The sequence below is a fragment of the Myxocyprinus asiaticus genome, chromosome 34 (assembly GCF_019703515.2).
Source record: "Myxocyprinus asiaticus isolate MX2 ecotype Aquarium Trade chromosome 34, UBuf_Myxa_2, whole genome shotgun sequence".
NCBI lineage: Eukaryota > Metazoa > Chordata > Actinopteri > Cypriniformes > Catostomidae > Myxocyprinus > Myxocyprinus asiaticus.
The window spans coordinates 24312748-24338415 of NC_059377.1; the positions used below are offsets into that span (position 1 = coordinate 24312748).

The 25668-nt window shown below is 38.9% G+C and overlaps 1 protein-coding gene across 2 annotated transcripts in view; it reads left to right on the plus strand.

Moving 5' to 3' along the window:
• Positions 1-25668, plus strand: part of LOC127425300 (cyclin-dependent kinase 6-like) — a 58889-nt gene that overhangs the window by 23225 nt on the left and 9996 nt on the right. For both annotated transcript variants that reach the window (XM_051671108.1, XM_051671109.1), the window contains exon 5: positions 13270-13379. In XM_051671108.1, the coding sequence (XP_051527068.1) occupies positions 13270-13379 (110 nt within the window). The remainder of the gene's footprint in view (positions 1-13269; positions 13380-25668) is intronic.

Here is a 25668-nt window from a genome sequence, read left to right on the forward strand (position 1 = left end):
AGTAATAGATAAGGAGGTGGGGTGAGGGGGGAGGCTGCTTACAGTGAGCATTGACTCTGACTTTCCTGATTAATTTTCCTGTGCTTGCATGGAATCCCCCATCACCCGCCCTTCAAGCTGCTAAAAAAAAATCAATTTCCTCTCTCTCTTGGCAGTTACAGGAATGTCGTTATTGTGTATGTAAATCATTCATTCATTCATACACATGCTGTTATAGCTTAAAACAGACTACTGTTTTAGACACACAGAGGCTGAATCAGGCACCATGCATGAATCAAATATATGTATATGTTTAGCATAAAGGAATATCCCTTTTGAGGGTTTTCTGTGAAGTGCAGAGTTTCATCATTCCTCACTTGATGTTATGGAACTTTTTCACACCATGTACATACGTTAGCACTGCATTTTACCGTATATTGGTAGTTAACATGAAATACTTTTGGGAAGTTGACATGACTTGCGGTGTGACAGACTATACTCCATTTAAAACTGTTTTAAAAAGCATTTTGCTCATATTTTTATAATTATTATGCATGCAGTTTTATGGACTATTTGGAATATTTGTATTCATTTGTCACTGCAGGAATATTTCAAATTTACCAGTGAAGGCCAAAATTTGATTTTTAAATTTGGGCTGGGTTACGATGCAGATTTCCCTATTTAATATGATTCCGATTCACAAGCTCTGGATTATTTTTAATTCCGATTTGATGAGGGAATAACCATTTTTGGGTAAACTTTTCCTTTAAAAGGTAGCATCTCAACACACAAAGCAAGGAGACTTTGTGCACACCAATACATTATACTGTCTGATTGTGTATTGTGGACTATGAAGCTTTACTTTAGTGGCGTCCCCCTCTGTGTTACCCCTCTTCTTCCAACCTGTAAATGAGAAAGAAGCCGAGTGCCTGAGAGCTGGATGGACCACTCATTTGGTGCTACAAGAGGTGGAGATTAGCTTGACCCCAGAAATCTCATGGGTCCATAGCATTGTTGATTGTTCGAATGACTCTGGTCTCCTGGTGGCATTTGTCCACCTCTGATGGACAGCTTAAAGCTGTTGGGCAAAGACACAAAACACAGTAAAAAAAATTGTCCCCCTTTTGGGTGCATTAGCTCCCTTTTATCTCTCCTCTTGTACAGTCAGAAGCCAGGGGAAGTTGCACCTAATACTATGATACAGCGTTGTGAGACATGTAAACTGATACCGTATGAAGCACTGCATCTCTACAGAGAGAGAGAGAGAATTTAATCAAAGAATGTTTAGCCCAAGATGGACCACTTGAATTAAAATGAATGGAATGGAATGCCCAATATGGTGGATGTAGAAAAGGAAGTCCCGCCTTACAGGTAAAAGAGCCAATCAACTCAAAAACGCACATTAGCTGGAACAGCCTGAAAAATAGTGTTTTTTAGTGTGATCTGAGCTAAAGAAGCACAATTTATGATGCCATTGTAGTCAGATTTAACTGCTGATTTGAAGTATGTTTTTTTTTATCGTAATCTTGATCAACCATTTTGGAGATTTTGCTCTTTCCCCATTCAAGCAGAAAGGAGCTGTACAATTGTGCCGCTTTTATCCATAAAAAATAGCTGCCCGGGAGCGTTCCCAAGATGGCAGCCGAGTAGACTGACTTGCCTTGAAAGGGACTTTGATTTAATTGTAATGCTCTGAGGTTGAAATTAATTGCAGCTTCTTCCTTCATACCAAATGGAGTTATTATAGACATGAAGGCAGCTGGGATAGTCCCATGAAAGCGATTACGACTCAAGCAAACATCATGTGCGCCACATTGCGCATGAAATTGGATTTATGAATGCCAGGCAAATGGCTCAAACCATTTATCCGAAGGATTGTTGTAGAGTTTTAAAAACTTTTAAGTGCAAAAGAAACACATTTTGGTCTATTGATTAGGGGTGGGAGAAAAAAAAAAAGACTAAATCATTAAAAAAAAATTTTTTTTAAAAACTATACTGGTTCATCATCATGTATAAAAAATAATATTCATATTTTTTTAATGAATGAATAATTCTGTATATTGATAAAGCATACGCAGGACAAAACATTACAATTAAATAAGTGTTATGCTGTCTGCAACTGCAAAAATGGCATATAGGGCACATCTGCAAGTGGAGGTTATACAAAACAAGGTATACTGTGCAAACAAACATATATTGGTGCCTTAACAGCAAGGCTGAAACAAATCTAAAAACAACCTCAAGATGCATTGAGAATCGTATTGTAATTGCGTCTTTGTGACTCCCTGAATCTAAATCGAATCATGGGGTAAATAAAGAATCCTACCCATACTATTTTTATACTGCATGATTCTAATGATATCAAGTTGAACTTAAAAAACTTTCCACTGTACAAAGCAGAAGGGGTTCTCAAGTCCTTTTATCAGCTTATATTTACTTCCCCAAACCATGTGTAATGGCCTTTCAGAAAAAGCCATCTGCACATTGTATTATCCAAAAGTGCATGAGAACCCACAAGTCTTTGCTGCTTTCACTGGGTTGGAGTAGATTTGCTGTGCAAGTGGTTGACGTGCCTCAAGTTATGCTAAGATAAAAAAGAATCGCACTTTTCCGGCAACCGTTTTCCTACATACCACAAACTTCATAACAGTCTGTGCTGTACGAGTCTTGTGGGCCCTGTCACTTCCTTCCACTCTGATGGTAGAATGAATCCTTTATGTTTGCATCACCTAGCAACCAAAGCTTAGGCTCTTGTTCTCTAACCTAAACCATCCCAGAAGTCAATGCTGATCAAGTTTCACTTAATGTGGATAACAGATAAATTCAGATATGATACAGATAATGTTATTTCTGTGGCTAGCTACGCAGGGGTTACGAATTTGACACCTAAATGGTTGGGGCTCCTATTTCCAAGATGGCACAAACTATTCTATTTTTCAGGAAGCTGATGTTTTTTTCCCCCTTCAAAGCAACTATTTACCAATACCCGTGAGACGCATGCGTTAATGCTGTAACTTCAGCATCACTAGCATCACCAAATGGAATTGTGAAAATAATTGTTTTCAAACAGGTTTCCCAAACAATACCCCCTTCTGATATCAGTTGGGCAAACAGATAGAAAACGGTCCCTAAGGGTCATTCGTTTGTTAATCAGACTACACTGTCTTTCGTGCAGTAGATTCAAACGAACCAGCCCATAAGAGACATTTGTTTGGGAATCGAACTACACTGGTCACCCTGTATGTTTTGTGTTGTTGATTAAAAAACAAAACCGCCCATGAGAGACATTTGTTGGGGAAACATATTATACTGGTGGCCCTGTGTGTTTTGTGTTGTAGATTCAAATGAACTGGTTTGTAAGAGTCATTCATTTGGGAATCAGACTACACTGGTTGTGCTGTGTTGCGTGCTGTAAATTCAGTAGAGGAGCAGTGCTGCAGCTGAACAGTATTTTAGTATGGTTCTCTTTCCGCATCGGTGGAAAAGTGCATGTTTAAGAACCTTTAATTGAACCAAAAGTCATGGAAATCATACAATTCTGGTATTTTATTTATTTTGAAAAATGGAACCAGTTCTGAAAAGAAACAGTTCTTAGTTCCCAACCCTATTAACCACAGGGCTACCACGAATTTTGGTCAACTTACTCAAAAATCGATTGGCCCTATTCAGTGTTTTCATATAGCAGCTTGATCGTGAATAGTAGCTACTTAGGCTGGCAGATGAATGAGATGAGCAAGGCTTTTTTTGACAATCCAAACAGCTTGACAGACAAGGGCCACTGTCCAACAAAGTGATAATGCAATTAACGGTCTGCTCCATCTGTCCTCCCATTAAGCATGTCTGGTCAAATTTCCACTCGGAGTATCATGCATCTTCTAATCTGTCCTGGGTGAAGGCTGTTGTAGATGATGATCATCGTGATGTGAAGACTCACAGATTCACAGCAGATCTTTCATGTTTAAAAGTCCCTGCTCTGACTGAAAATTAAGCAAGGCATCCCTAAACGAGTTTGTAGTTGTTTCAATACACGTGTGGGCAGGGGAAATGACTCATTGTTTGACAGCAGAAATTATTCAAGACCTTTCATGAAATGAGTCTGCTTAATGGGATTTCCATTTTGAGCTCAGCTTCACTGTCCAGTGTAACCAACAGTCACCGTGAGGCTTATCCAATCAGATCTTCCCCTTAAACCAGCATGTAGCCACTTATATTAAAGAGGGATAAGTATGAGTGATTCCCAGAAGAAAATTCTAACAGAAGTGTGACAGATGTCTGAAAGAAGCTTAAAGGCATAGTTCACTCAAAAATGAAAATTCTGTCGTAATTTACTAACCCCTATGCTGTTCCAAACCCGTATTACTTTTTCATCCTCACAAAAGGAGATTTTAGGCAGAATGTTGAGTCACAGTCACCATTGATTTTCATTGCATTATACAATGAAAGGGAATGGTGACTAAGATTGTCATTCTGCCTAATATTCCCTATTTTGCTCCACAAAAGATAGAAATCATATTGTTTTGGAACGGCATAGGGGTGAATTTGTGAGTAAACTATTCCTTTCGTAGTATAGACACTTTTAAACTGTGCTGAAAAGAGAAAATATCTGCTTCATCTGCATCTCTCAGTTGATATTTCAACTTCCTGTCTGTTGTCACAAAACTAATGTTTTGTTTGAAATGTTTGTTGTGTCATGGCAACATAAAGCTTGAATAGTCAAGACAAGTACTCAAATATTTCTTAACACATTGATTAAATTCTCACCAATACTTGGCAGGACCCTCTGTCCCACTCCTACACTTCAAAAGAGCTTCTTCAGTGCTTCTACTAGTTCAAAAGTAGTTTTGTTCATAATAAAAAATATATATATATATTACGTTTTCCAGTAAATATATCTAAACATCCTCGTAAAGGAAAATGAGATTAGATATTACACAGAGTATAATTACCCACATTACCCAATGGCGTAAGAAAAGAAACATTGTTTTCCCTTTGAATTAAGTTTATTTTTTCTACCCTAATGGCAAATAGTTTTTTCTTGTTTTAACCTCCTGAGACCCAAGCGTGACTGCTATGTGAATTTTCCATTCCCCTTTTTGATTTGTAATTAGTAGCCCCTAATTAGTTTTCCTAAAAATGTATGTCCACGTACGTATGTGGACAGTGGGACTAAGTTGAGAAATTTTGAATAATACCAAGCTATAGAAAGTTTTTTTTAATAAAATTTTTTATTATGTTTTCAGGAGTGTTGGTTATTCAAGTTTTTTAGATGATACAGACATTACATCAGAAATTAGCATAAATAATTTTGATTCAAGGTAATGGCAAACATCATCTGCAGCCTGAAACTGAATTTTGACTGGATATTAGGAGTGAATGCACTTAGCTGCATAGGAAATCTATAAGATGCTCCCTTGCTCCTTAATTAGGGAATGACTTAACCTCCAGTGTGCTGTCTGTCTGCACTGATCTCATAACAATTTGAAATGCACCTTATTTTCATCCCAACTCTGTATACAGCCTGTGAAAGCAACATTTTCCAGCTTTTGGATGCATCCATTGATTCTCAGTGTATGGTTCTCAGTTGATATTTTAAGGAAAATTAGCCTATAGTCCACGTACATGGTCATTGTGTTTAACAGCATGCCGTTTTGTGATACATCGATGAAAATGGCATGTCGGATGAAACTAGAGTTTCTACTCTTTTGACTCAAACAGGTTTTAATGTAAAAACTTAATGAGGTTTCTTACCAGATTAAGTTTTGTTGGTGTTTCTTCCAAAGACAAACTCAGCTGAGATCTGTGCCATGTTGTTTTGTCACATGATTCGGTGTGTCAAAAGTTTTACCCTTTAATGACAGCCTAGAGTCTCCTGAACTGAGATCAGTCAGTTTAAAGGGGATATATTATGCAAATCCACTTTTTCATTTTTTTTTTTTTTACATAATTATGTGTCCCCAGTGTGTGTAGACAACCACAAAATATGGTAAAAGACCATCCCTTAATTTCTTTTCCCTATCAATAAAAAACAGTGTCTCAGAATGAGCCGTTCAGGTTTGCAGCTCCTTATGATGTCAAAAGGGGAAAGGTATCGCCTACGGCTGGCGAAGAGATCCGCCCGAGTAGCTTAGATCCACCCTCATTAAAACCTGAGCGAGCAGCACACAGTCCACCATATTTATCTCCTCGCTAGAGCTGCTTGTGCTAACTCGGACTGCTTCATCAATGATTGTCAACGCAAGGCTGGATTTGCTTCAGAGCTAAGGATCAAGGATGGATTGATACCAACTCTCCATGACCCAGCATCAGATTTGCAAGTTGTAAGTTTCGCACTTTATACTTTTTTAATGTTTGCAATTTGGCTTTCTGAATTTGCTTGTTTGTACGTTGCACGAAAAATGCTTGTTGTGAAAACATTGTGCTTTGTGTAACGTAGCAACTAGTCCCTAACTACCTTATTCCATAACAGTGTAGCTGTAGCTCTGTTTCGGTTACGATATAAATTGATTGGTGTCCTCCACAGTCCCGCTTGAGTGGTTATGCAATGAAGATTTTTCGTGTAATAAAACCGGTCATTATTTCAAAAACAATTATGATACGATAGTGGTATTTTCGCTGTTTTTCATATTTCATAACTCGACCTTTGTTATGCACAATACAGTAAGATGATTGACTTAGTGTGTTCTCCGTGTTATTTATACATTTTTAACTGTTTAAGTTCTCCTGCATTGTTGTCACCAGGGTATCCATGGCACCAGCAAGAAAGGCACAGCCCACTTCCAAAAAGGGGTGTGGGGAGCAGCAGCTCCTACAGACTGCTAAAACACTAAAACAGCCCGTTTGGAACAGGGCTACAAAACAGGGGTATTAAGGCATGGTAGAATAAACGATCTGTGAGGTATTTTGAGCTGAAACTTGACAGACACATTCTGGGGACACCTGAGACTTATATTACATTGTGTAAAAAGGGGCATAATATGTCCCCTTTAAATGAAATAAAATTATGCATACCCTATAGCGAATCCAAAATGTAATGTTCACTTATGTGGATGCGCGGGACTCAGGAGGTAAAGCATAAACCTCACTAAAATTTAAGTAAATGCTTCGTGTTTTAAGGATGTTTCGATATTTTTACTGGAAAACAAGACAAAAATACGGAGTAAGAAAATTATTTTTTGCAGTGTGCGTGTTTGATCAATCTTGTGTTCTCCGTTCAAACACAATCAGTTAAGTTATTATCAAAAACAAGACACATTTACTTGCAAAGCACAGTTACATAAGGTATCAAGTCTTGCTTTCAGAGAAATTCCAAAAAAAATTTGTGAGGTTTATGCTTAAAACAACAAAAAACTATTTGCCATTAGGGTAGAAAAAAATAAACTTAATTCAAAGGGAAAACAAGGTTATTTTTCTTATCCCATTGGGTAATGTGGGTAATTATACTCTGTAATATCTAATGTCATTTTGCTTTCCATGTAAATGCATGGTGTTTTAAGGATGTTTAGATATTTTAACTGGAAAACGAGACAAAAACGTTGAGTAAGAAAATGCAGTGTGCGTGTTTGATCAAATAGTTTGTTTCTTAGCAAGACATTCATTGTCCAAATCATAAATATTAATGATGAATTTTTTTTTAGGTTCAGTTGAACTTTGCCAGATTTGCAGAAGAGCCATCATTTGAGCTCAGCGCAGTGGCTTGTTCATTGCCAGACAATGTGTTTCTGCTTTGGACAGACTCAGAGGCAGCGGCATGTCTGGAAAAAGGAAAACATGGCACACAGGAGAGCACGTGCGGCACACCCTGGGAATGTTTAGATATCTCCCCCGGTATTCCAAAAAGGAGAAGGGTGAAAAAAAACCTGCCCTGTATGCTCTAACTCCAGCTGAAAAAGTGGCGGCTTCCAAACACCAACAGACACATAAAGAGTGCCGCAGTCCAATACACGGTGCGAGTCTTATTTGGTATCTGCTGTGTAACCTCTTTTTTTAGCTGTCCTCAGAGAACGGTGAACCCTTGCTCCAGGACATTGTCAGTATTATTTGTTGACGTGCCGTTGGCTGCAGGCCATCCAGGAAAGAGGACTGATTTGGGGGTGCATTGCAGGATCCAATGGCATCTGGATATTAAAGCCTTGCCTGTACCAGAGCAAGAAAAAAAATTACAGCATATATCAGGAATTTTCCAACTAATGATGTGCGGATGTGGTAGCGCTGGGGAAAAGGAGTCTGACTGTGCTTTCTTTGTTCACTCAGAGAGGGCCCCATACAGCATTCCTGTAAGCTCTGCATACTTTGGCAACAGTTGTGGAGGGTTTTTTTCATTACTGTATACAGTTTATGCATGCTGCTTTCTTGTGCCTTTATATATCTTGCTCCAGTCTTGGTCAAACCTGGTAGTATTGTTGCTATTTTAAATGGACCTTTAAAAGAGCAAGGGGAAAACCCTGAATGACTTTCAGGCTTCACAATAATAGTGTTTACAGCCCGTTTGACTGGGAAGCAAAGAATGGCTCGTCCCAAGACAAAACATGGCGGGTGGTAGGAAGGACGGTTTGTTCAGTGTGCAATGGAAGTGTTGCAGTGTGCAAGAACAGCAAACAGTAGTGCAAGAATAGCCTGTTTTTTCAGTCCAACCGGGAGTGTATAATTAAAGGTGAACTCTGTAACTTTGTTGCGAGGACACCTAGCGGCATAGATGCAGCATCATGCAAAAACAGAAGTTACCGACAACTTTTTACAAATACACAATTTGCAGGCAGCCATGATGATATATGTTCTGTGGGTGAAAGCGTCCAATAAAGGGGGTTACAAGATAAAGCGAGTACTATTCGGCTGGTCATGTAATCTCAAATTAATATTTATTTCTGTTTAAAAGTTTAGAATTTAGCACCATTAAGGTAGTGCACCATTAAGGTATTTACTTACCGATACATTTCTGCATCTAAATACAGCTAATAATTTTAGCGGTTTGGTCATTTTAGCTATTTGTTCTATGTCATAGATAAAAAGCATGCAAAGACTCATACGGACATGGCCAATACATGATGTTTAAAGAGAGCTATATAGTCTACACAGAGCTTTCAATAGCTAGCTAATGATATCACTCACCGATCCATTACCAGCTGAATAATGGGTCATCATGGAGACTCATTTTTAGCAAGCAGCATTGTCCTTTGCCATGTTACTGGACTTGCCCCTTTAAAAGTGTCCGGGGGTGGCCTGAAAGAATGCAGATGAACGACTTGTGTTGAAGGGGCTTTTCATCCTTCGCTTCCTTTGAGAGAAACCATGTAAACAGAGGCTCCTAGCCAACTCCATCAGCCAGCCTTATTCTGAGTCACATTGTGTCTCTATTGTTTTAAATCTATTGGAGTAAATCAAGAGGAGGGGTTTGGGGAATGGGGACTGAGGGTGCATTAGTTGGGGTGGGGTACAGTGAAGTGCATGGTGGCCCAGTGCAAAAGTTGAACTGCTGGACTGTTGTGTATGTGCTTCAGTGGCGCTTAGAAGAGCTGCTAGAGTTTCTTGGTTTCCCTCGTGCTGAGTGGGCCCACACTGTCTCACCAGATAGGAATGCTCAGAATGCTCTCTTTTAATCTGGAGCCAGCCGGAGCTGCTTTATCTGACCGATTTATTAGTGGCCAGTTTCAGAAAACCTTTGTAGGCTGCCCTGTTTTACACTCACTAGCAGAGTTAGAAAATTAGGGACAGAAAAAGAGATACTGAAAATTTGCATGTTAACATGCATTCATGTTCGATCAAATCAAAGTACACAGAGTGGCATCGATTTACTGAAAGCACCTTCTTTTTAAAGCAGCTTATTATATGTAATCAAATAATGTTAAGGGTTCACCCAATAATGGAAATTCTGTCATCACTTAAGCCCAAAGTATACTTCGGTCAGACACGAACGCTAGGCGTCTGCATACAGGATGCAAATTTCGTTATCAGTAGCGTGCTAGAGCAAAATGTTTGCGGGCCAATTTTTCTAACCATGCGTACTCCAGAACGAGCAGTGTGCGCCATGAATTATTTGCACTTATTAGTGGATCTGCAAGGTGGCAACACTCACAGTTGAGCCATTGCTGTCATGAAGAAGCACTAGAAGATGTAATCACCGCTAAACATCAGGAGACAAAAGTGAAACAACAACAGTGGATGTGGATGTCAAGAGCCTGTCCTTGTGTGAGTAGGTCAGGAAATACCTGCATTTGTATAACTTGAGTCTGAAGGAATATAAAGACATATGCATCAGTCTGAACTCCTAAAGAGAAATAGTCCAGTATCTCATAGCAGTCGTAGCACGCATGCGCCAACCGCCTGTGTATGCGTGCACAGTCAATACTTTGAAAGGCTAGCGTTGGACTGTACGCAGATGCTAAGCATTTGTGTCAAAACCGAAGTATACTTTGGGCTTTACTTACCCTAATGTCATTATAAGACCTTTCGACTTTATTCCATGGAACATAAAATTAGAAATTTTTAATGTACTGGTCGCTCTTTTCCATGCAGTTACTATGAATGAGGATTGGAGCTTTTGAGCTTCAAAAGGATACAAAAGCATTAGAGATGCACATATGCATCGTCCAAACAACGGTATCGGCCGATAAAAGCAATTATCTGCACATACATCGGTCAGTTGTTTAAAAATAGCTGATCAGGGCTGATTATTCCTTGTCAAAAGGGTGCGGGAAAACGCGTCGGACATTTAGCCTACAACTTGTGTGTGAAAAAAAACAAATGATCTTGTATGGAATCACTTTTGAATTGGGTAACAATGACAGCAGAGTTGCGATTTGCAATGCTAGAATTTCACGAAGTGGAACAACCATAAAAACTTTTAATACAATTAATCTAATTACTCACCTTGGAGTTCGACACAGTAAAGACTATGGCAAGTTTGTTAAAGAACATTAAAAAGAATTGAGAAATCTTACCAATTTAATTTGAGCCTAACAAGAGGCTATTCAGAATTCAGTTACAGGGTATTCTAATAATAAAATTAACTTTTCTTTGGCATTGTCACATCAGAAGCTATCTGCATGTTCTTTGTGGTAATTTGTGCTGTATGATATGAACTGTGTGTGGCGTATTCTATGTTTGCCCTGAGCCCGAATGACGCGAGTACTCTGTGCAGTGTGCACTACCATTGGTATTGTGATGCAAATTGTGGCATGTGTCGTTTAATAGAGGAACTCTGTGGGTAAATGTCAAAGAGGCCGTTGCCATCTTTTTATGTTACCCATGACTGAAACATAGAAGAACACAGGGTTTTACATGCATTCTAACATTTTCTGAGTGCATTTTGAGTTTTAGCACTTTGATGTCATTTTGATGCACCTTGCCACAATAATTTATCATAAAATGCACAACTCATGCAATTGTGAGTAAGATTTGCAGATTTGAAATATCGGTTTAAGTGTCGCACATAAGTTTTCTCATCCTTCTAAGAGTTTACAATGATTGATCAATGCAGTGTAACTTAAACTTTACTAACCGGAGGAATTTCTTAAAACCAACTGCCGCTCTTACAAGTGGGATGTTGTGCGAATGACTTTGTGTGTATGTTTGTGGTGTGGCCTTTTATTAACACTGTCATACAAGCGGATATACTTCAACTTGAACATCAGTTAGCAGTGGTATGTGGTTCTTCCTAGAAGTCATGCAGTGTTACCCTCTTTTTTCTACTTTTGGTAGTGTAGGTTTAGGTAAGACAACAGCTCAGGGTTTGTTCCATTGCAGTTAACAAGCTCAGCTGGGCCAGAATGTTTGGATTCTAATTGATAGAGTAAGTTTGGGCCAGCAGACTTGGATTAAAATTGACTGTAGTCTGAAATGGCTTTTCACATTGTAACTTTTTGCTGGGACTCAATGGAAACTGGCTTTTAGATTTCACAGTCTGACTCAAATCTGGGATGTTACAGTATTGTCAAATACAAAATGGTCTCTTAATGAAGTCAAATTCTTAGTGATCACCAGAGGAGTCTATTTTAGAATGTCATGTGCCTTTTCTGTGGTCACATGGTGACAGAGGTCAAAATGTTTCATCCTTTTATTTCACCTTCAACTTCCTCCCCATTTCCACTAAACCAGGAAGAGTCGAATGAGAAAGTGTCAACACAGCACATAAGGCCCCATTGTTAAAAATAGGCTGTAATACATATGAAAAACGTAAACCTACTTGTGGTCATTGATCACTCTCATTTCGCCATTAGAACATAAGTTAGTCATTTGCTTTTACAGTTAGATTGATTTGCATACTGTACACTATGTACGATATGCCTGTGGACCAATCCAAATGATTTACATTCATTTAGAATGATTTGGGGCTGGATGTAGGATGTAGTCATAATCTAAAATTAAACTGAAAAAATAGTGTCAGTTGTTGGGCTGGTTTCCCAGAAACTGTTTGACCATAGCCTTGAGACCCTGCGCCATTACAGGACATGAAATATTGAAAGCACATTTCAGTATAGGATTAGCCTTAATAAATTCATGGGAAAGAAAGTATGTTTGATCACTTAAATCGAAACAGTCTAACCCCATTCCTTGATGTAATGTTTTATATAATGCAAGAAATAGAGGAAGGGTGTATATTAATTTCAGTGTTTCCCAGCATGTTAGGGACAGCCCTCCATTTCTACTCTTTCGTACTCTTGAGCATTGTGCATTTTAGGATACAAGTCACTGATATATGCTCCAGGCTTTGCTTACAAACACAGGCATGGTTGATTTGGATGATAAGCTTGGGGGTTTCTGGGCCCCGTGCCTACTGGGAGGAGAAAGAAAGGCAAGGAGGGAAAGCACCTGGAAGCTGTCCACCCTTGAGCAGGGTCACTGAGTTTTGCCTGGAGGCTCTCCCTACTGTAGCTGTTAACAGCAGTATCCTGCATACAGAGTTGTCACAATGGATCATGTTGGTCGACTTGTCCAACAACTGACTGGTTTATTAGTGATTTTTTTTTTCTTATGTATATTTTATATTTTAGCAGCAATGCTTTAATTAGCATGATTTAGCTGTCAGCTGTTTTGCACGGTAAAACCCTCTCTGAAAAAGTGGCGTCTTTATTTTCATCCCCTTTAAGCCATGGCCGCTGAAAATATGTAGTTTTGCACACCTTATTAAGTTACCCAATTGTCATTGCTTATGTAAATACGTGTGTCTGCAATTTACTGTCAGTTTTCACCTATAGAGGGGAAATGTAAATCAAAATATCTGGTTGTTAGAGGTTTACATTGTTATTGTTAAATAGTTTTTGTGTATAAATTTTATAATTATCCTTGTGTGTGCAGGTTGTCACATTATGGTATCGAGCTCCAGAGGTGCTGCTTCAGTCCAGCTATGCTACTCCCGTAGATCTGTGGAGTGTCGGCTGTATCTTTGCAGAGATGTTCAGACGGCGGTAAGTTTACACTGCATAACTATCACTAACAAATTGCGTAATGTTCAGACGGAAGGATGGAAGACTCAGGATTCAGGGGTGCTGCTTAGTAAAACAAGACAAGCATGGATGACCTGATAGCTCGCATTGTACTTTTAACAGCATAGAAGCAACAAGAATATTGGTATTACAAAGCTGTTTGGAATGCGAAATTGAAAGAGCATTTTAGGGCCCTATGATTTCACAAATGGCGTTGCAGAATCTGGACCTTAACATGGAAATCTGACATAATGAAAATATTGAAAACCGCTGAACTTGCCTAGTTATCCAAAATAAATCTGGATATTTCATAAATAAATAAATCAGGATTTTTCTTATAATAATATATATTACATTAGGGAAAGTGTCAGTCACTGTTGTAAAGGAGTGGTGCCGTTTGTCCTATTGCAGATTTGTAAGAAAATATAACTGACATGTGAATTTACTGTTAAATGAAGCTGAACAAGCTTGTTGAAATGATCATTTACTGAATGCTGAAAAGCCTCTAAAAACTATATTTGAAGCTATTATGTATCATTTTAAAATTGGTTATAAATATGAACGTTTTTTTTTTTTTTGTAATTGTTTTTAGGAATGTGCACAAGTAATCGACTAATTGAGTACTCGTTCAGCACCAACTAATCGACTATTCAAAAATACTGCCTGAAAATCGCAAATTTATTTTATTTTGCTCATTTGCCTGTGGTAGGCAACACTGAATTATACTATACCTCTGAACTTCTCATCAAATCTTGCAGTTACAATTGAGTCATTAATGCATTAAGAATTTTAATGAAATGTAATGAGAAATAAATGAATGCATATTTTTCATTTCATTTTGTCCAAAAGAAATGCAAAATTTGTTTAAGTTAGCTTATTTTGAAACCGTTCTTGGAAACAAAATAAACATTTCACACATATGTCATACCTGTTATTTTTACATTTAAATGTACAAGTAATCGATTACGTGTTTTTTGTGGGTTAAGGTACTTGACTAGAAAATGACTTGATGATGCCCATCCCTAATTGTTTTATAAAACTGTACTTTAAAATCTTATTTTATGGTTAAAATCCACATAACGTTTTAACCAAAATCCCATAAAATAGAATGAAATTTGGAAAGAATTTAAATGGACTTAGAAGGGCCACACTACTTATCATGACCACATTTTTGCAGGAGGCTGGGGTTATTAGAACGTACATGATAAAACTGTTATCATCGCTGTGGTTGAGACAGGCACTGCAGACTTGGAGTGATTTGTTCATCTGTGTGCGGTTTAACGAACTCAACAAAACATATGTTTACATCCAGGGTTTTTTTTTTTTGTGACAAAAGGTGTGGTGCATCAAAAAGTTTAGCGATATATCTGATGGAAACGCAAATTGTCGATATAATATTTTGCTGTTTAACTCTAGCGCATAAACTCTTGAAAAACTGGTTTGGAAACACTTATTGTCGAAAAAATTGGCATTAATGCAAAAATATAGTGTCACATGACAGAATTAACCACAATCGTTAGCCTGTGTTAATCATGACGACAACGTATACATCCTTGAAAGCTAATTTATTGTATGTGAAGCATTACTCACACTGTTATGGATTGGTCTTAACAGCATACCTGCACAGATCCGATGCTGCAAACACATCTGCGTCATGACACTTCCAGGAGTGCCAACACAAAAATCTTTTATCATGCACCTGTCAGTATCGACAAGTGCACAGAGAACAAATGAATGACCACTCTTTGCAATTTAATCACAGTAGCCATCCGTTTATTTATTAAAGTTGCTTTTCCACACCATTCAAAATAATAGACGCCAGTCATGGAATTAGCCCACAATACAAAAAACATTTCTATGCACAAAGATGTTTTAAATTAAAAATAAATACACAATACTAGGAGAGAAGCTTCAGTGTGATTTTTTTGGAACACTAACATATAGCCCAATTCTATAAAATTATTGTTTAGCTTATTTTTTGAATAAATGCCAGCAAAATTCTCTATATTAAATAAAATAAATTACCAAACAAAAAATAATATTGTTAGGCCTATATAATTGTCTTTTCTTTACACAAACTTAATTAGCCTTACCCTTTTCTGTAGATGAAAAAAGTCGGCTGAATGACATTCTCAGAATGTTCTACCCTTTCAAGACTATAAACTATCAGAACTATTTGTCCAATTCTGAGTTCACTTTCAGAAAATGAGCTTTTGAACATTTTAAAACTAAAATATTTTAAATCTAACCCTCTTTACCTTGGATCGCATTTGCTGAGCTTCTTCAGAAAATGTAAATTGCATTATGACGCTAAAATTAATTTTAGATGACAATCAAGTTCAGTTGGTCGTTAAAAGTTGCTGGACAAATATGCAGGACATAATGCAGTTGAGATGGCAATGCTTTAGATTAAATGATTGTTCAAAATAGCCTATTGAATATCAGGAATGTATCATATGTAAACCCTGATATTACACCGCATACATTTGTCTTTAATAGCTGTGCACACAGCATATACACATTGATGGATGGTCCTTATACTGAGTCCGAAAGTTTCCCCCACTACTTTTTGCAGGTTGCCAGCTTAAACAGTGCCATGACAATTTGCTTTTGGGTCGGAACCGGTGGCAACCTGTGATTACATACAACATCAGGACCAATATTACAGTCCTGTCTGAAGGGCAACTGTTCCTTTTTTGATTGCAGTTCCTCCTCTTCTGATTGCATTTATTTGTGAAATTAAAATGACAGTAAGCTGTCTAATTTCAATGAATTGTCTCAATACCCCCCCCCCCCCCCATTTGACAAAGACTTCGGGGAAACAAAATTAGGGACATCTGGGAGGCGAAAGGTACACAATTAGCGATATACACACATTTCTGTATGGAAACGGCTGAAGGGCAGATTTATTTTGCGATAAACCAAAACTTATGTGACAGTGTTTTTTTAAGCATGACGTCATCACGCACATAATTTTTATCGATAAAAGGCCAAGGCTTAGCTATATGGCATTAGAAACTTATGGTTTTAAATTCAGGATTTCAAAGGGGGACAAAAACAAAGGCAGTTTTTGTGATACCATTGGGTCCACAATAAGTTGGACTGGTCTAGGAACCTGTTTGGTAATGTCTATGGGGGGTCCCATTGTTCTGTGAAACAATTTCTCTTATTAAAGGGGTCCCTGGTTAAAACATGTGTGAGAAATCCTGCCTTAAGCACCAGAAAGATGTGAATTTCAAGACGGAGTGAGAGGTTCCGTTTGATGTGATTAACTGTATATACCCGATATAAATGCATTGTGCTCACTGTAATGTGTGTTGACATTTCATTCCTGCCTGTCAGAGAAGTTGATAATTTTGGGTTAATTGCCCCTCCTTTGGCTGGTGTGTGTGTGGGGGGGGGGGGGGGGTCTTGCGTGGGCTGATGTTTTCCTCTCCTGGCACGTCATAACAAGTGCAAAATCTGATGAAGAGGGAGCGATTTGTAAGGCAAAGCGTGGACACACTTTCACACACATCCTGTATTTCACATTCTAATGGGCCCACCTGTCTGCCCTTTCGGCATCCATTGATGGTGTTTGCTTTACAGGAGCAGTAGATAAACATTAGCTGACTTGGTGTTCAATACAATAATTGAATACTTCAACAGGATATAATTAATGGGAAGTTTATAGTTGAAGGTTTGAAAGCATACACAAAAATGATATCTCTGTATTTTTTGATAAATGTAGGAACCTCATTACACAAATTTTATCTAATTAAGTGTTTGGTCTAATATATTCTTATCTCTATTCCTCTCTAACCAGGGTTATCAAAATTTTGATTTGAATTTTTAGTTTTTATCTTATTTTCAATTAGTCCTTTCAGTTTAATTTAGTTTTCACTTTATGACCTTTCGTTTTCTTAGTGTTTTTCTTGTTTTAGTTTTCCGGGATATTTAGTTTTAGTATTTTAGGGCTGTTTCAACTGATAATATTCAAATATGTTTAACACTGTCAAATTTCTCAGGGCCATCTAGTGTTATTGCTCTCTTGAAGAGATGGACCCATGTCTAGGTCAAACATTGCTAATGGCCGAGCAATTATCTGTACTATTGGACATCGGCAATTGATTAAAAACATCCGATAATCAAGGTTGATTGTTTCCTGTCAAAAGTGGTGGAAAATAATTCCTCTTATGTAGAATTACTTTGAATTTGGTGACGATGACAGTTAACAGGGCCGGTACTAGGATGCAATCTTTGGTGGGGCACTTGTTTTTTGTGGAGGGGGGTGGGGGGGAAACATTGATAGTTCCCTTTCGTTGGAACTTGAGCTGCATATTCGCTATTGGACACCGTCTGAGTGTCACGTGGTCTGAAGCCCTTATACAATCACGTCAATTTATTGGCTGATGGCGCTTAAGCGATGCTCCTAGGGAGCCAAGTCATGGGCTCCATTAAGGTGCTCGCTTTTTCACCATCAATTCAGATTTCCTGCTCCTCAGTGCACGATTTTGTCTAAGCCCATGTTTGTTTCTAGCGACTCGTGTCGAAGCGAGGATTATTCATTCTCCCTTTTGAGTGGCGAACACGTAAGGACGTCGTTTATACAGCATCAATATCAGAGCAATTTTAATTGTTTTTCCAAACATTACAAGGGTCCGATGGGGACAGCGGTGCTTTTCGAGGCTCACAATTTCTCACCACGAGGCGTTATCCTCACTCGTTCCAGTTCCACGGCCTCCAGATTTGGAGCTCAATGTGCGGGAGCTGTTCGGAATTTTGGCTTTGTGTCTGAGAGGATTGGAGTGCGAATGGACATCGGATCCTTCCTTGTGTTTGTCGCCCTCCCCCTGAGCAGAAGCATGAGTCTTGGCTTTCAGCTTGAATTTCCTTCTGCCTCCAAGACCAAGGGTCTCGGGACACGCGAATATAACTCAATGTACAATATAAATAGGTCTATACATGAGCCAGACGGGCTTGCTGTGTAATGAAGTATGAGCCCCCATTCAGTGAATGGAATTGGACTGTATAAACGTATCCGTTTCTCTCCTGTTTGCCCTTCAGTCAGTATTGGGATGAGTTTGCCATTGTACACACCTCGAACGTCTGACAACCAAAATATGGTTCAGTTTTCTCCTGCAGCTTGCTGGGGAGTGAACATTAAAAAAACGCTTCCCGAATTCAGCCTCTGGCTCCATGACAAAGGGTCTTGAGACATGCAAAACAGAATTCGATGTTCATCAAGCACAAGTGTACACAAAACACACAGTGAACATAAGCACCACATGTCGTCCCCTCATAAAGAATGCTGGGGCCATTGTGGCGAACCTGCTTGCTCTCAGTTCCCTCCATGTTCACACATTCTTCCCCGTTCTCTGCTAGGGGTAGATGATTTATCTGATGTTCTCTGCTGTAAATACATTCAGAGTGACTGCTTTTTATAATTGCCTGACTGAATTCGGCCTCTGTCTCCATGACCAAAGGTTTCGAGACATGCATAACAGTGGAGTGGTGGTAGCGTAGTGGAGTGGTGGTGGCGTAGTGGGCTAAAGCACATAACTGGTAATCAGAAGGTTGCTGGTTCAATCCCCACAGCAATCACCATTGTGTCCTTGAGCAAGGCACTTAACTCCAGGTTGCTCCAGGGGGATTTTCCCTGTAATAAGTGCACCGTAAATCGCTTTGGATAAAAGCGTCCGCCAAATGCGTAAATGTAAAGCAGTTGGCAGTAGCTGAAGGGCGTTTTGAACTGGGTACTTTGAACGATAAAGCATGGTTATGTCATTCAATTCAGGTGGCTTGTGTCCCATTCTGGTTTTGGGATGTTTGAATTTCACTCTAATGAAATGTCAATTCAGAATGCTGACAATAATGTCAAGTGCAGCCGGGGGACTGGCTTGTGACAATAGATTTGAAGGACGCTTAAAAAAAAAAAATCCATATTCAAATTGTGCAGAAGCACAAGCGTTTTATCAGATTTGCTTTTGGGGGCAAAGTGTACCAATTTTGCGAAATTCCATTTGGACTTGCACTGGCACCATGCATTTTCACAAAATGTTTGGATGCAGCGTTGATGCCCTTGAGACTTCAAGGCATCCATGTTTTAAATTATCTCGATGATTGGTTGGTGTAAGCCCACGTGGAGATTTTGACTGCCCGGTATCGATATGTCGTTCTCAGCCATTTGAGCAATCTAGGGCAACCAGGGCTACAGACTAGTTTCTAGTAGTGGAGCTTGACTCGTGGGTGATGCCCATTAAAAATGTTCCTCCTGGAGATTCAGGACAGACATTTCCTCATCCAGTTGGACAACAGGACGGTGGTGTCCTACATCAATCGCCAGGGAGGAGTGCGCTCTCATGCCATGCTGAGGCTGGCACGTCCCATTCTTCTGCGGGCACGGGACAATGTGCTGTCTCTACGAGCCGTACATGTTCTGGGCTGGTTGAATTTGGGGGCGGATCTCCTGTCCAGACAGTTTGGGCGCTGCGAGTTTATGTTGACTGTACTAGCCAGTGGTGTAAGTCAGAACAGTTGTTTGTGTGCTTTGGTGGCCACAATAGTGGTGTTTCGGTGTCCAAGCAAAGACTCTCATTGGCTTATGCAATTTCAAGTGCTTACGATGTGTGCGGTTTACCTTCACCTTCAAGTATTCAAGCCCGTTCTATGAGGAGCATGGCATCCTCATGGGCTTTGGCTAGAGGTGCGTCTTTGGAGGACATTTGTATGGCAGCAGGGTGGTCCTCTCCGCATACATTTGTTAGATTTTATAATCTGGACAAGGGTTTGACTCTTGCTTCCCAGGTTTTCTCTGTTGGAACAGGAGTAAACTCATAATTCCTTATTTTTATTCAGATGCTTTAGCTCACTTGTACGCCGTTATATGCTTGCCACATGGGCTTAGACAGTTGGCAGCTACTGTTTGTATGGCGTGAATGTATATTGTTCCCATTGCGAATATACAGCTCGAATTCCTACGAAAGGATACATCTCAGTTACGTGGAACGTAACCCTGGTTCCCTGAGTGAGAACGAGACGCTCCATGTAACCGAGACATTTCACTGTCAGTCCAGGGGGCGGAGTGCCCATTCATCATTTCACTGTCAGTCAGGGCGGGGGCAGCAGATGCTTCTGGGGAGCTCAAGCCAAATCTAGCAGGGAAATGAATTTCTACAATGGCATTGGTAACTGAAAACTACTCTGTTTGAATGATGCAGCATTCAGGCCACTAGGTGTCAGTGTAAGCCAATGTAAGCCACTTCGACATACTTAAAAAAAAAAAAAAAAAAAAATTACTGGTTGCACCTTTAAAGCTCGATATAGCAAGGAATATGATGAGTTAAAGCTAAAGCAGAGCTGAAATGGGACAATCTTCATCATTCAGAATTCAGTGTGAGTTAAGAATGTGCTTTTTGTTTTAGTGTTTTGTTTATAACTGAGGCCAGTAATGCTGAAACATTGAATACATGAAGAGACAGAGAATAAAGTTATTTACATTTGTTGTGAAGTTGTGTAATTTAATTATCAGTGAGTTGAATCAAGGTACCATAAAAAAGCAGAACCACCAAACGATCGGTTTTAGCAGATGTTGTTTTAAATAATTAGATATCGATATTGGCAAACATGAGTTTTTTATCATGCATCCCTGCTCCCTAGTGGCATTTTCATGTTGTAAAAGGGGTTGTAAAAGTTTCAAATTTTATAATATGCCATGTATCTGAGACTAATTTGTTGTCATTTTTATTTTAGTTCATGAAAAGGTATTTTAGTTTTGTAAAAAAAAAAAAAAATCCAATTATGGTAGTTTTTATTTGTGTTAACAAAAACGTTTTCATGTAGTTTGTTTTACTTTTTGTTAATGGCAATAAAACTGCTTTTAACACCATATGTCGTTAAAAAAAGTCACTTTGCTGGGCTCCTGGCACAACTCCATGAGTTCCTGGGGGTGGGAGGGTCAGGGGGCACTTTCATTGCTGCTACCAGAACATCTTTTCTCCTCCTGCAGGTGATTAAGAATGCTTTTTAAAAGGCCACCTGTTGCAGATTAAAGGGCACCTGGGACCAGGTTTCTCCTCTGATGTCTAAGAAGTGCATGGCACTATAAGAGCCAACTCCAGTAATGGAGGTTTTGGATTCACCTGAGAGTTATAAAGACATAGTGCGCCTCAGCCAGCAACATATTGTATGGCTTTGTTTAAGTAGGACGTTTAACTGTTGAGGGAGACAGCATTTTCCTGGAAAGACTTGTGTTATGTGGGCTAAAGGTATGTGGGCTAAAACTAAAGATATTCGAGGTTTGCCAGCCTACTCATGTTTTCTTTGCCTCATTGTGTTAATTGTCATGTTGATAGTTTATATAAAAGGTTTGATCTTTAAACTTGTTCGACTATCACGATGCACCATTAGTTTGTGAGGATATTTCAATACATTTCATGCAAGTCTGTATACGTATCTCTCGGAGGGTGGTAGCGATCAGTCACTGTGCTTCTGAATGACATAAAAAGTGCTGTTGACATTCTGCTTCATGGGTTAAACATTTTACATGAACAGTCAATTCGCAGTTGCATTCAGAATCAGATCCTTGTTTACTTTCTTACAATGGGGAGACATGCATTCTGTTCTCAGATACTGACTCGTTCAAATGTACACCTTTTCCGGCGAACCAGTTTTCAAAGATTCTGTTCCACACGCTTGCACGGATACACGCACAGAAGCATTCCAGAGGTTGTCTGGGTGGAATGTGGATCGGGAGAGACACTGGCACTTGAAGCGTGACTTAACCGTGGCTTACTGGCCTGGCTTGAGCGCTTTGCGTGCCCACTCACTCAGGAAGCCTCTGCCCTGGCATAATGTCTGCCTTGTGCAAAAAGCCCCTAATTCATTCAGACTAACAAGTAGCCCAAGGGAAGACAGAATGTGCTCTAGAGATTTTCAACCATACTTGTTTTGGCATTACACTGCTTTAGGTGAGAGATTATTTCCGCTGTTAGAAAATAGAACCGCTTTTGTCTGATTTGACTGTTCAGGACCGACTTTGCCTTTGAGGGTTTCACATTTCAAACCAGCAGAATTCTGTTGATGAGGCATGTGAAAGGCATGGTAATGGCAAATTTCTTTAAACAAGCCGGTTCAAAGTGAAAGGGAGTGAGCATCCAAAGTGTTCACCTCACCTGCAAAGAATGTTCTGCATTTTAACTGTTCAAGGACACCTCTCTATTTGGAGCTGCAAGTCAGTGAATGGTGTAATTATGCACTTTGTGAAAGATATGAAGAAGTCATTGTCTGCCTGTTTTTGACTAATCCTTAAATGCTTATAAAGTCTCCTGAAGGCTTTTGAACCTATGGCTCACGAAATAATGGAGGTTTAAGTAAATGCTCAGGGCTTGCACGTGCTCAGTACAGGCCCTTTGTCTGATAACAGTTCAGTGATCAGTTGATGCTCGACTTTGAGTTGTTCGGGCTTGTCCTGCTGCAGGACGACCTCTGGTGGTGGTGTTGGAGATTGCATGTACAGCATTTCTTATCCTATGCATGTTTTTTAACAAGTAATAAGTTATAATGGTAGTTCCGTAGTCTACTTGAATTATGAAAGTGAACTTAGTCTAGTTCATAATACACCAATAAAGGAAATGGAAATTGCCCTTTTCCTCTATTCTAGAGAGTAATCAGTCTGTTCTTTCACACGGTTCCATCCTCATTTTTCTAATTTCTGTTCCCTCACATATAGGGGAGCTAAAGTAAATGGCAGGGATACATTTTTTTTTTCTCTTTTACTCCTTGTGGTGTGTTTTGGAGACTCTGCCCTGTGCTTGTGGATGCTGGAATTTGTGTGCATGCCAAGAGAAGCATGCCCACCCACGGGTGTCCTAACTGGCCCAAAGCAACTGGCCCCCGCAGCGGTGCAGGCGGGTGGACTCCAACGTGTGTTGAAAAAGACCTCAGATCTCCTCTCTCCCCTTCAGACCAGCTCAGCCTCAGCCTGGCCAGGAAACAACACATACACAGTTGAGCAATGTCTGTAATGTGGCTTTAGGACCTCATTTGTACAATGCATAAGGGACTTTTTTTCCTCTTTCTTTCTTTCTATTTTCCTTCTTTCCCTGTTGGATGACAAACTCACAGACTTTTCTTAAGAGATTATTACAGCAAACTATACATCTAAAAATTAGTATTTTTAGGTGATTAATTTTTTTTTAATTGCGATTAATCACATAATTTTTATATTTGATGGCGTTTAATCGCAGATTTTGAAAGTGCTGAAATTTGACAATATATTAGGGGTGTAACGGTTCGAATTTCTCATGGTTCCGTTTGTATCACGGTTTAAAGGTCACGGTTTTGGTACAGTTCAGTATTTGCTTTAAAAAAATAAAAAATAATAAATAAATAAATAAATATAAAATATATTACTGCCAAATCCAAAGAATAATCTATTTGGTAAACACTTCAACAGGTTTGCCCTTAAATAACAATAATTATTTTACAACAGTAACCATAGTTTAACCATGGCATTTGTAGTAAAATCATAGTAACCACAATATAAACATGGTTACTGTCATGGTTACAATATATAGTATAATCATGGTTACTATGTAGAAACTACAGTATTACTGTTATAAAACCATGGTTAATTGTATCAAAACCATGATTTCTGCTCCGAAAACCATGGTGACAGCAGTCATGGTTACTACAATATTACTATAGTAAAACCATGGTTAATTTTTGTCAGGGTTCTTAACTAAAAAAACAATTTTCTCTAATTACTAAATCAACATTTTAACTTAATACCTGCACTAATACGCTACATGCATCAACATAAAGTACACTTAAAAATGGAAGGGAGTGTGTGCAGTTTCGGCTCACCTGCGGCTCTTTCCCTGGGTGATGTCAGCGTAAATGATTAATCATGTATTGCAGAACAGTGATGTCATCAAGTTGATCCACGTGAAACACAGGTGGAGTGTATCCATTTACAGATCCATTCAGGTGCATTAGAGGAGGTTGTAATTGTGCCTGTCTGTTTGACATTTTGTTTTCTTGACCAAAACTTGTGCATCAGATGCATCATTAAACGTGAGGTGAACCGACCGTGGTGCCAATGCTTCCCGAACCGTGGGTGGCGAACCGTACGGTTCGGTTTTTTACCGAGATCCATTACACCCCTACTCATATATATATATATATATATATATATATATATATATATACATATATATATATATATATATATATATATATATATATATATATATATATATATATATATATATATACTTCTTTTCCTGTCAGAATGCATTTATTTCCATCTTAGGCAATATAACAAAACAATATGAAACAATATAATGCTTTATTAACATTTTCAAAGCCTTCCACAGTATAAAGATAGAAATGCACTAAAATAGCACCAATTCAAGTAACATTAAATGTTTCCCAAAGTCTAACTGGGAATTTGACTAATTGAAACTACTATTTTCCCCATAGGTTGCATATTCATTGCAATGGGCATTAAATCTCTTAAATTCTCATCCTCCACAATATTAATCAGCCGGCAGACTGTGGCTATCCACTTTGTTACAGCAATTGTAAAGCTGTATTCATGATTCGTGTCAGGATGGTAACGCCAGTGTCAAGCACCGCTTTGAACTCCACATGAAAAGCGCTTGTAGACAAAAACCTCTCATTCTGGGTTTTGGTGATAGTTAAGACTTGACTTGCTTCAGTGGTAATTCAAATGTGCCTTAGGCTGAGCAATACTTGATTTCTATCACAAGTCCCATCTGGGCTTGTTTTGTACATCAACTAGCATTAAGAGCTCCTTTCTCCATCATTTTCACCCGTTCTGTTTCTGACGAGCTCGCTGCACCACACGTTGCTGTCTGAACAAACCCAGTCGTGACCAAGTGACTCTTTTGAAACGGATCTTTTTCATGAATCACCCGAAAAGAACTGAGGGTTTGAACTCAGGAGCTCAGATTACCTTTAGCACTTTGAATCAGATTCACTTTCTCAGCGAATCAGCCATCAGTGAACTCACAACTGGGAGTGCAGACATTTCAAAATAAGAGTCCCATGCATATTTCGGGCTTCTTTATAATGAAAAGTCCCGTATTGTGTACCACTTTTTTTCTTCTGGTAATTGTTTATTGGGATTGGAGTAGCACAATAAACTGCATCTGGGATAAATTATATTTAAATTGTTGTATAATTTTTTTTGACACTTAGGACAATAGACCTTTTTCACAGACTGTGACGCGTTTCCACCTTATTTAGCAGTGTAAATCTGGCAAAC